Source organism: Thamnophis sirtalis, unplaced genomic scaffold (genome assembly GCF_051295495.1).
Source record: "Thamnophis sirtalis isolate CommonGarterSnake01/CBP01778 unplaced genomic scaffold, rThaSir2_p1.2 scaffold_6, whole genome shotgun sequence".
NCBI lineage: Eukaryota > Metazoa > Chordata > Lepidosauria > Squamata > Natricidae > Thamnophis > Thamnophis sirtalis.
In genome coordinates this window covers 50936997-50949401 of record NW_028261386.1, presented here as the reverse complement: position 1 = coordinate 50949401, position 12405 = coordinate 50936997, and the positions used below count along the sequence as shown (strand labels likewise).

Genomic DNA, 12405 nt, shown 5'->3' with positions numbered 1-12405 from the left:
AGATTTAAAATTACAAGCACATCCAAAGTAGATGGATTCTCTGGGGTCTCTATCTTCAGAGGAATCTAGAGTTAAAATAGCTTTTTGAAGTTCCTTGGAGACTGGGACTTTTAACTTAGATACAGATTCAGCTTGCTTTAGTTGCAGCTACAGCTTCTTATTGTTTTCTTTCTTCAGAAAGTCAGTGAAGCAGGAGTAGAGTTTTTTTTCCTGTCAGGATGATTTTGGATCATTATCTCCTTCTTAAAGAACTGTGAACTAAGAAGAAGATACTAACAATATTACATATTACCAAACATTTTGAAATTAACAGAAAGCTTCAAAATTGGGAGGGGACTGAGATAATAGATCAGGCAGTCACCATAGTGAACCACAATAATTTCTAGCATCTTATATCATTGTTTGCAGCAGCTACAGCTGCTGATGGTTTTAAGTTCAGTAACGTTGGGTATGTGTGTGTGTGTCTCAAATTGCCCTAACTTACATGTTGACTATAGTCCATGTGAACTGGAGCATGGGGCAGCCTTCAATTTTAAAATCATCAAAATTCTACAAGTCTAGTGGATGAGGTAAGGAGATGTTTCCATTGTTTGGAGAAAAATAGACGGTTTTATTCAACATTCCAAATTTTTAAATTTGTAAGTTTATTACTGTCTCTGGAAACAAAGAACACTTTGTTGAAAAATATTTGGCCCTTGAAAGCCATATCTGGAGGCAATTTTTGTTTAGTTTCCATTATGACTATGGCATGGTCGTGACATGTATTGTGATTTGTTTATTTTAAATCGATTACATAAAATATGTTATTCCATTTTCCGTATCATCCAACTAGATTCTTAAACAATGGTCAACAAATTTGACCATTTGATGTTTATAACTTGAAATGCAAATCTGTGTATGTCTGCAAGTTTGGCCTACTGTGGTATGAGTTCATCTGTTAATAAAGGGGAGAGGTGCAGGCTTTTATTCGGTTTTGTGATACTAATAAAAGCAATGTATCCTTATCTGCCTTTAGAAATTGTTACTGATTCTTCTGGCAATCATACTTCCTTCTCCCTTCTAACAGCATTTTATTTAGGTGAATACTTGACTTCAAACTTTGCTTGCCCAAAGATACAGTTTTATAATGATGCTAAATTTGGTGAGCTGAATATGGTTTTATTTAAAATTATCAGAAATAACACATTAGTAGGTCAAAATCTGATGGAACTTTTTTTTTTCATAAAATGGATCTTTACAAATGATATTGTAATAAAATTTAAATTATAACCTAATTTTCCTCAGGTCCAACGTTGCCTCGACAAAATGCACAAATTCCCCCACAAGTGCAAAATGGCCCAGCACAAGAAGATTTGGAAAGCCAGAGACGGTTAGTTGAATTTTTAAAAGGATACAACTATTATAATAATTATGGTGATAGTTAAAATGTTTTTATTGAAATTTAACAATTTTTGTTGTTTTCCAGAAACTTTGTAATGGTCTTCTCCGATTGGCCATGTAATGGTCATTTATGAAAAAAGTAAATAATTTAATAATAAAGCAAAAGTTTCTGAAAATATCTCTCCTCTTCACAAGTATTTTAGATAAAAATGGTATGAAATTCTGTGTGAAATTTAGTGAATCTGCAATGGTGTTACAGCTCCAGTATGACAGTGGTAATGATCCTTTTGTCTTCTACCAAATCTTGAAGTTCCATCTAGGAGAGAGGTGGCAGATAATTTCCTCAATGTCGTTTCTTTGCAATATGTCCAAATAATTTGTTGCAGCTTTCTTTTGGAATTAGTGAGAGCAGCAGGATATTCACAATAGTTGCCTTTTTCTCTAATGATCAATACAATAATGAGGACATCACTTCATTATGATCTGGTAATATATCAAGCTGTTATCCATCTTAAAGTAGTAGACATTTTGAATCACTGGAATTAAAGAACGACAAAGGAGAAGTGCAACTATAGTCTTGAGAGAAATTTTGATACCACAGTTAAAGTGTATATAATTTTTTATCTTCTTCTTTTTCTTCACCCCTCTACCCAGAAACCGTTTTTACTGAGTATATGCAGTCAAATTAATCTTTTAATTAAAAAGTTGTAGTGCTCACTGAAACAAAATTAAACTATTAATTATTATTATTTAGGCACTAGTTTCTTTATTTACTTTATTTGTATGCTACCCTTATTAAAGATTCCAGGCAATTAGCAATCAAATAACAAACCCATTCATAATATAAAAAAACTAAAATAATAAATAGAAAATATAGTCATGCATTCATCACATTCCATTACAACATATCCTCTTCTGCTAGGTAATATCTAGGGGCACAAAATAATTATTGTAGTGCAAAATATGTCTTTTTTTACAACCATATCACTCATAAGTAAACGTGTTTTGTGTTGTTACATAATTAATTTGTAATTTCTATTAGATTTTTCACAAATTTTACTCATTTCTAGAAAATTAGTTGTCTTTTATTCCTTTGATAGTATTTGATTCAGGATCAGGGTTGCTTATTTACAGGATATATTCATGATATAGCACATGATATTTGTGAACACATTTTTTTTGGTCATTGTTCTCTGTTCTGTCTTCCTCTTACCGAATTCTGCTGTTAGCTTGCAGTTTGCTATAAAAAAGTCAGAAAATGAACAGTTTCAAAAAAGCAATGATGCTGATTAAGTGATGTTTAAAATGGCAGTCCCCAAACTTTTCAGCTGTGTGAACCGGCAGTGGTGGGAGCCTGGTTTCCAATGGGCCACAGCACAGTAGTGGGCCCAGAGGCTAGGGACCCTGGATTAAAGGCTATGTTTAAAAGGATATATTGAAAATATTTATCTATACTTAGCTCAACATTGTTTACAGAGCTGTTACATTTCGAGGTGGAAGCAGGGAGCAAGTCTTGTTCCTTATCCTTGGACATTAAGTATAATCTGATAATGATAGTAGATTAAAATTGTGAATTTACATTATCAATCACAAGACTGACTTTGATCCCCCCCCTTTGTGGGGGTACTTTTGAATCAGTGGAACTTCTGGTAATTTCCTGAACTAGTCCTTGAAGTTTTTGTGGCAAGATTTTGGAACTGATTTGCCATTTCCTTCTTTTTATAGCTGAGAGAGTGCCTGTGATTTTAGGTTTAAGGTTTTGAATAGCACCCACCTTTTTAAAAAGCTTGCTTGTGTTTTTTTCTCTCTTATTTTTTGTAATGTATTTCTTGATTATGAGTCTGAGAAATTAAATTTGTACACAACCTTTTGTGTAATTGGCAGATATTATGCAATATCTCTGAATTTTGTATTTTTATACAAATAATTGCTTTTGATTTGAATGTAAGAACCTCCAGGAAGGAAGATGCAAGATACGTGTAAACTCAGGAAGGTCTGGAAAAGAGGTACAGGGCGTGTACCTGTGTGAACCCAATGAGGCCAGGAAAGAGAGAGTGAGATGTGTGTGTGCTACAGAGAGGCCAGGGAAAAATGTGTTTGGGGAAAGGGAAAAGGTGGACATGTGTATGTGAGCAAAGAAAGGTGGAAAAAGGAGATTTATCCAATAGACTTACAACCTTTCCTGCTGGCCTACTTTTTGACTTGCTTGTGGGAATCTGGCTGGAAGGTTGCAAATGGTGATCACATGAACATTTGTTAATACAAGCTGGTCACCAAGCACACAAATTGTATGCACTTGACTGCAGGAACACTGCAACAGCCAGAACTCTGAGGACTAGTCATATGCCCCTTTGTTCAACTTCTATGTATCTTTAAATCAGTTGCTGAATGAATGGTTGTAACGTGAAGACTCCCTTTATATGAGATGGTGTTACCTACTGTATGTTCCTGAGTTTGGCTTATGGTCATTCACTCACACACATAGCCTGTTGAGGAATGGGGCTTGTAAGCCCCCTTTGCTTTCTGCCTGGTTTTCTAGAAAGATACAGCTAAAGCAGACAAACACACACAAAACTACACAGTGATGCAGATGTCCAAGACAAACATTAATTTGGGTTAAATTTTCAAAAAGTTTCCCCAGCTTTGGGAAAAGGGAAAATTGTTTGTCTTGAAATTTCCCACATCATACAGGCAGTCTTCAAGTTATGATCATTTGTTCATTGATGGTTTGAAATTACAACATGCTAAATGAAAGAAGTTACCATTACTCCTAGAAGTTCCAGCCATTACAGTGCTCCCACATCATGTGAACAATATACGGGTACTTGGTAACCAGCTTCGAAGGAAAATGGATTGCAGCATCCTATCATCATGTGATCATCATTTGCAACCTTCCCTTCTTGCTTTCTATAAGCAAATACAATGGGGAAGCTGGGAGGGAAGCTCGCAAGTTACTTGGGTAAATTTCACACAACCCAACTTTCTTCACTCATATGTGTCATATTTCTCATTCCCTTTTGCTCACACTTTCTCCTTGCCCCTCTTTCCTGCGCATCCCTTCACATGAACCCAACCAAAAGTGTCCTCTTCCTTGGGCCTCTCTGTGCTTACACACATCCCCTCCCCTCTTTCCTTTTCCTCTTAGTGCTTGCACACACCTTGGGCCTCCCTGCACTTGTATGCACTCAAACCCTCTTTCTCCAGCCCCCTGCACTCACATCCCCCTGAAATGGGTTAACTCGCCATGGGACAATTCAACAAATGAATTTTGATGGAACTATGGCCAATAATAATAAAATAAAGAAAGTCAATCCCCCAAATGCTCTATCCGAAGTCTTCTCTGCGTCTGTGCTGAGGTCCCAAGGAAAGGATGGTGTGTGGGTATGTGAGAGAGAGATCCCTAACCCCCACTCCCAAGGCAGCCACATCCCTCCACTAACATGCTTTCCTGCTCCATTCTCTACTGCCATGTGCAGGGCAAGAAAAGTAGTTTGTGGGACTACTTCCAACTTCGCAAGATCTTTTTTTTTTTTTTTTTTTTGCGAGAACTTGGAAGGTATTTTCTGGTATTTTTTTTACCATAGGCACACGGTCCACTTTTATTGTCCTGAACATGGAGTGGAGAATGGAGCTGGAAAGCAAGTTAATGAAGGGATGTGGCTGCCTTGGAGAGGGGGAGTGTGTGTGTGTGTTTGTGTTCTGCCAGGAAGCCCCTCCCCCGCAAGGCCAGAGCAGCAGTCAGCTGTTCAGTGGCCAGCAAGCAGGGCAGGTGAAGGCCAAGATGCAAGGAGAACTTGTGTCATTGTGGCCACAGGCAAGCAGGTGGTGAGATGGAAAAGGTGGGGCTGGTGGGCTTGTGCCTCCTGCACCTGAAAAATAATAAGACCTCCCCAAAAATAAGGCCAACCCCTTATGTGGAGGGTCAAAAGAAAATAAGACCCGGTCTTATTTTCGGGGAAACAAGGTATGTATGTATGTTTGTTTGTTTGTTTGTTTGTTTGTATGTATGTATGTATGTATGTATGTATGTATGTATGTATGTATGTGTATATTATTAAACTTTAAGACAGGTAAATCTTTGATATTTATTATCTCTGAATTTGCAGAAAAAACAATTGCTCGTTGACAGAACACCATATGAAAGTCCTTCAAAGCAAATAGGCTATTTTATTATTTTCAGGATACAATGCTTTGTTAACAGTTACCAGTAATCTAATGTTATCAGAAGCTTTCATTAAACCAGATAGTGCTGGATGAATTTTTGAAGGCTGTACCTTCTGTAAAATTTGTAAAAATCTGACAATTTAACAATAGCATCAAATATTAACTTGCACAATTCAAAATATCTTTTTTTCCCTTTTTTAGAATGACCACTGAATAAGCCTTATTATAACATAAAAGCAGAATACCTTTATTTAAAGTTTCAGTATATCACTGTTAACAAAATAGGAGAATCTTCTTCCCACCCACCCCACTTGATAAAACTACTTTCCAACCCTGTAGCATTTCGGGTTTTTATTATTTCAAAAGTATAAAATATTTCCTGCAGAGCTAAAGATATGACTAAATCCTTTAAATGTGCTCTAAAATCTTGGGAAGATTTACAAAAAAAAATTAAATCATCTATCTATTCCATAGATATATCTACATTTGTTGAATATGTAAGTCTAAGTAAAGCTCTGAATATTAAGAATTAAAGCATTGATCATCCTTACAGAATCTCTTATGCGAGACATTACATTACTTTGTTTCATCTATTTCAAAAAAGTCAGCAGTTAACTAGTTTTTGTCATGTTCCCAATATATTTGCTTTAAGGAATACTCAATACTTGAACACATATAGCACAAGTTACCAGATCTAAAAGTATTTGGTTCCAAAGGATTATATGTAGCATTAACATTCAAAGCTTTGTTTAAATCTTTTTCTAACTTTCCATGATGTAGTTATTTATTTTTTTCACTCCAAGAAGCTTAAATTATTGCTTTACAATGTATAAACACTTTAAATGAAAGACAGATAATTTCCACATTTGCTCTTTTATTTGGGGAGAGGGGAGGGGAGAGAGAGAGGGAGGGAGAGAGAGAGAGACTGGATTTTTTATGTTATTTAGAATCTTGAAGGCAAGTTATCATTGTTTTCATTTATTATTATCTGGTACACCATGCTTCAAAGCAGCTGTCTTCCTGGATAGCTACAAAGTATTTACAACTTGAAAAAAAATCTCAAACAATGAAAAAACCACAGTACAGTACAAGATCACTTGGACTGTGACATATTATAGAATTTTGCATTTCTCATGTTTTGGCTTAACCATTACATTTTAAAATACAATATGCTTCAGCTCTGTTCTCCTTAAAGCTGTTTTTGAACATGAATATGAAGTCATGAACATGGCTGACTGCCCAGTCACAGACTTCCCTCTGGATTGAAGCTTCTCAAGGGAAGCATGTTCCTTTTATTTATATATTTTTCCTGGGTTAAGGAGAGTCCTAGAATCACCTCACAAGATTCTCCATATAGCAGTGGTCTGCAGGAAGCCTCAGTAGTTGTACTTCAGAGCAGCCAGTGTGAGCTATGAGCGGAGCTGCAATTACTTCACTGTTAAAAAAGCAGCCATTTATCAAATGGACAATAAGTCGTGCCTTTCATTTCTTAATTGTTTTATAAGATTATTATCTTTATTAAGGTAAAAGAGGCTCTTTTTAGCCAAATGTTACTGTTTTTTGGAGATCTTCACCATTTTTGAGACTTGAGGCTTCTGACATTGAAGCTGTAATGTTGTTATCTTATATTGTGGTAAAAAGAGTTGGATGTCCACACCTTTTCTTTCTCCCCCTCCACAACCCTACACTCTCCTCTTCCCTTTTTCTTCCTCTAGTTTCTTATTATTTTCATTTTTCTTTGTATTATATATTTTGATAAGCTAATAAAAAGAATTTGAAACATGGAAAAATGTTCTTTTCAAACATGTGTTTAAATATTTTGACAAGCATATGGAATTAGGACTTAAGTATGTTCCATTCTGCCATATCATTTGGACTCTGCTATTCTGTGGGGTGTCCAGAGGCTTTCTACAAATAAATCCTCCAAGATGGAAGTTGTTCATAGTACTCCAGCCTTAAAATAGGACTGTTTAAATTGGAATTTTGTTCTACTTGCTGAAGATCCATTATCCTACTGAGACGTTTTGAGTATTGCAGATATGATTGATGAAAATTTCAACTGAATTGTGTGGACAAACATCTGTCCATATATATTATGGAAATAGCAGCAGAATACTATTTACATTAACTAATAAATTTTGTATCAAAAACCAAGCTAAATAGTAAATTAAGTAATACTGTGGTATAGAAGACCAAATCTTTTATCATAACATCCTGTGTATTTAAAAACTAATGACCAAGTTTCTTTTATTCTGACTTAAATACTTCATTTAACTCTTCTTATTTTTTATTTTTTATTTTAGGCAATTGCAGGAACAACAACGACAAAAAGAGTTGGAAAGGGAGAGGATGGAACGGGACAGAATGGAACGTGAAAGGCTGGAACGAGACAGACTAGAGCGAGAGAGGCTAGAACGAGAAAGGCTAGAAAAGGAAAGACTGGAACGAGAACGATTAGAACAGGAGCAACTGGAGAGGGAACGTCAGGAGAGAGAAAGACGAGAACGAGAATGGCAAGAGCGCCTAGAAAGAGAGCGGCAAGAACGGGAAAGACAAGAGCGGGAGAGATTGGAATGGGAAAAACAGGAAAGAGAGCGGCAAGACCAACTAGAAAGAGAGCAGCTGGAATGGGAACGAGAGAGGAAACTGTCAAGTGCTGGTAAGAATTTCAAAAATTTTAAAATACAGATTTTCTGATTAGCTTGGCTTGACAAAGATTAAAATTATTTCCCAATTACTTGTAAATTACCTAATTAACAAAAGCAGTTATATTCAGACTGAATTTATTCTGCTTTTGGAATATAAAGTGTGTCAGTGTGACTATATTCATATTGAGTTTTAACGTAAAGTATCTGGAGGGATTGTCATATCTTTAAAAATGCTTATTTAATGTTAATTAGTAAGCAAGTAGTCTTTTCACTTAATAAGCTAGTTTCACCTTTTTTGCACAAAAACTATAGATTCTGTGCTTTAGAATGAATTAGGATTAATTAATGAGAAGGAGCTGTTATTTTGCTTGGGGAATTAAAATTATAAGTATTTGCATTGTGTCAGTTTTCAATGTTCTCCAAATTTATTTCTTATAAATAGTCAATTTTGCAAAAAAAAAAATCTCGTTAATATAAACACAAATTTTCTGGCTTCATTCTATATATATTAAACAATCAGAGGCATGCAATTAGAAAAATCTTATGAAAAAAAGAAAACATGACACTTGGACAATTTCATGGTTACTGTGCTGATACAATTCCAGTAAGACTAGAAAGTAAATATTCACTTTGTTCTAAAATATCTGTACCTTGTCCTTCAAAAGCGTCTATAAATCCTTGTTTTTGCTAATCAGTAGTCCTGTTACTAGCACTAATCCTATTGCCAGAATTTAAGATCTTTTGCTTTGTTTCATTTCAAGTGTTTTATTTCTGTTACTGGCTTCTTGTTCTTGTCTCTTTGTTTATGCTTTTCTATTCCTTTTCTCATTTTCATGCCCAAATAAAAGGTAGCCACTTGCAGCTTTCAGTCTGGGCAATGTAGTTTCAGGGCCTAGAGGAGAAACATATGATTGAAGTTATTTTCAAATCAACTGGATGTACAGGGGAAGCATAGCTTGTATGAGGCAATATGAATTATAAACCAAGCTGAAACTATATATACTATGTATTTAGTAGCTATATTCTCTAGCTGTTTTATTCACTAATTTGATAACAAAAGATAACTTTTAACAGTTAGTTGTCTGTAATTGCATGAGCAGCATGAGAGTTTAATAATGTTATTAGGCTGATCACATGAAGATTTTTTCTTAAATCTTTTGGCAGCTATATAGATATTTTGTTAAGTATGACATGTAGACTGTATTGTCAGTGCATAGTTGATTATTACATGTTTTATGTAAACAAAAAATTAAACTATGCAGATTGCATGTTTTCAAAGCTTTCTATTTCAGAAAATTATTGTAGAAATCTGCAGTGTAAAACTATTTTCAGTTTTCAACAGAAGCATATGTGTGTGTGTGAATTTTCCTTTGAAGTTGAATGGCTCAGGGATTTATGTGGTGCAAAATTGAATGCACATTTTAGAATGATAAGAATAGCTCCAGTAGCTAGCTATTGTGAAAACTAATTAAAAGCCACAGCTAAAATAAAACACAATGTTTGGATGACTGTTTGCTCATTTTGACAGTTATAAATCTTAACAGAATCAGAGTTTTTTTTGCTGTTACCATGAATATCTCTGAATATACAGTCATGTGAAGAACTAAGTACACCCCATCTATTTTTTTTCTTTTTTAACATATGTGAATATATCAATATGTTGTTTTCATCCAAACAGTATATAAAGATAGGGGTGAAATAATTGAACAAAAAAACTGAAAAATTGACTTTGCAATCATTCAACAAAAATTTACAGGTACATCATTTAATTATGTGGAAAAAGTAAGTACTGTAAACTCTTGGTTCTAACAACTAGTATTGCTTCTCTGGCAGAAAAAAAAATTCAAGTGGGCATTTCTTACAACTGCCTGTCTCTGACGTTGACTGGGAGAAATTTTTCCCCACTCCTCCATGCAGAATTTTTTCCCCAACTGTGTCATGTTTCTTGCATGCACACTATAGAATCTTAATGGGAGAACCCTCTATTTCTTTGTCTTTTTTTCCTGCCATTCCATGGTGGATTTATAAGAATATTTAGGGCCATTGTTATCTTGCAATGTCCACTTTTAGTTGCTCTCACATCCTCGAGCACCCTCTGATATAATGAAGGATTCATAGTAGATTCCATAATAATGAGCTGCTCAGGTGCTGAAACAGCATAGCATACCCAAATCATAACATTTACACCACTATGCTTTATAGCTCTGTCGACTATCACAGAGAATAGGGGATTGACTTATTCTCCAAAGCACCAAATAGCAGACAACAAATAATGGGATGAAACTTGTTAAAGAAAGATCCATCCTAGAAGTAAAAAAAAAAAAATTCTTATATACCAAACAATGGAATAACTTGCTTCCTGAAACTATAGGTGCTCCATCACTGTAGGTTTTCAGAGATAGACTGGCAACCTTTTGACTGGGATGATATAAGATCTCCTGTATGTATTGGACTAGAAAATCTCCAAGGTCCCTTCTAGCGTTATGATTCTACTGTAGGTTTGTCTAGACCCTCTCTAATGATTTCCTAATATAATTTGTACCTGATCCTAGTGCACCTGATTCTAATTTTAGCTCTGTGAGCTAGGGATAAATGTTTGTGGGGGAATATTTACTTTGTTCACACACAAAAATTACCTGCATGTTTATTTAAATTAGGCAATGGTGTAAATTATACAAAGTGTAATTGGTACGTAACATTTGTTCTCTTATATCTCCTTTATCAATATTGTTGAAATGATCAAATATCTGTATTTTAAAATATGTTGAAACATTCAATGGGATATATTTATTTTTTTCACATGATTGTAAACCTGGAGAATAAGTCATATCAAGTTCATTCTCATCTTACTATAGATCATGAATCTAAACATGTAGTCTATTGCCTTATATATAGCATTTTGTAGTAAAATATGATTAATTTGTGCAACTTTGCAAATGGCTATTATTAGCTTACAATATTTTTCTAGCTTCCCTTCCCACACTTATTACTCATTATTCAGGAATATCTACTGCTTAAAACAATCAGTTATTTTGGAAAAAACATACTTCCTGCCTTTTAATCTAAAAAGTCTTCTCAACCCTGACAAGCAGACCTACATTATTTTACATTTTGAATTTACAGCAGTTTCTTTGCCCTACTGTATTTCCTGTCCTAGCTACTCATTTCAGGAAGAATACTTTCATTTTTTATGCTTGTCATAGATTATTTATTTGAAACGTGATATCTACTTTCTTTAAAGGAAATCTGAGATTTTTAGCAGCAATTTGGTATGGAGTATAGCAGAGATTGTGAACCATTTCAGCAATGAGTGCCAAAAAGAGAGTGCGCGCGGGAGCAGCATCAAGTGTCAAAAAGGGAGCATTTCATCTGGGCTGCAACCAGGAAGAGGAGCTGCCCAGGGGGCATGTGTGCGCCAGAAAATGAATTTCTGGTTTCTGGCATGCACATGTGCGCCAGCTGGCAAGTCTTCTGGTTAATGCTGTGCATGTGCATTCACCAATCAACTGGCAGCACACATGCTCATGGCAGAAAATGGAAGACCAGCTCTTCCAGGTTCCGGCATTGCCACACGCACAAAAGCCAGATAATCGTTGTGTGCGTTTGCGCACCAGAAACCCAGAAGAAGAATGAACAATGCCACACATGCCAGGCAACATGGCTCCATGTGCCACTTCGGGCATGTGTGCCATATGTTTGCCATCACAAGTCTATAATAGTGGGCCACCCTTAGCCAACCTTGTCTGATTTTAAAAAGCCAAGAAGGCTAAAAGCTTGTTAGAAGCTGGACGATAGACCATTGGGAAGAACAGAACTTTAGGACAGATTGGGAAATCTTGTCTAGAGGAAAGGCAATAGTAAATCATTTGTGTCATGTTGTTACCAAGTAAACCAGATGGACATGTTTACTATATTTACTAGGAAGTGACATCCTAAAGGAGCCTTTATTTTTTGTAGATATCTGAGAGAAAGTTCCATTGGACTCAGTGAGATTTACTTCTGAATAGGTATGGTGATGCTTAAAAGTTTGTGAACTTTTTTGATTTTTCAGTGTTTTTGCATAAAGCACAATCTGTTTTCCACACAACTGCTAAAATTAGAGAGAGAGAATCCACTTAAACAAATCAGTCAAAAACATTATACTAATTCACTGAGGAAAATTATCCAAATATTTGTGTGCGGCAAAATAATGTGAGCCTTTGCTTTCAGGAAC

The 12405-nt window shown here is 35.4% G+C and overlaps 1 protein-coding gene across 2 annotated transcripts in view; it reads left to right on the top strand.

Moving 5' to 3' along the window:
* ENAH (ENAH actin regulator) overlaps nucleotides 1-12405 on the top strand; it is a 67930-nt gene that overhangs the window by 35926 nt on the left and 19599 nt on the right. For both annotated transcript variants that reach the window (XM_087717853.1, XM_087717852.1), the window contains exons 4-5: nucleotides 1285-1369; nucleotides 7848-8203. In XM_087717853.1, the coding sequence (XP_087573979.1) occupies nucleotides 1285-1369; nucleotides 7848-8203 (441 nt within the window). The remainder of the gene's footprint in view (nucleotides 1-1284; nucleotides 1370-7847; nucleotides 8204-12405) is intronic.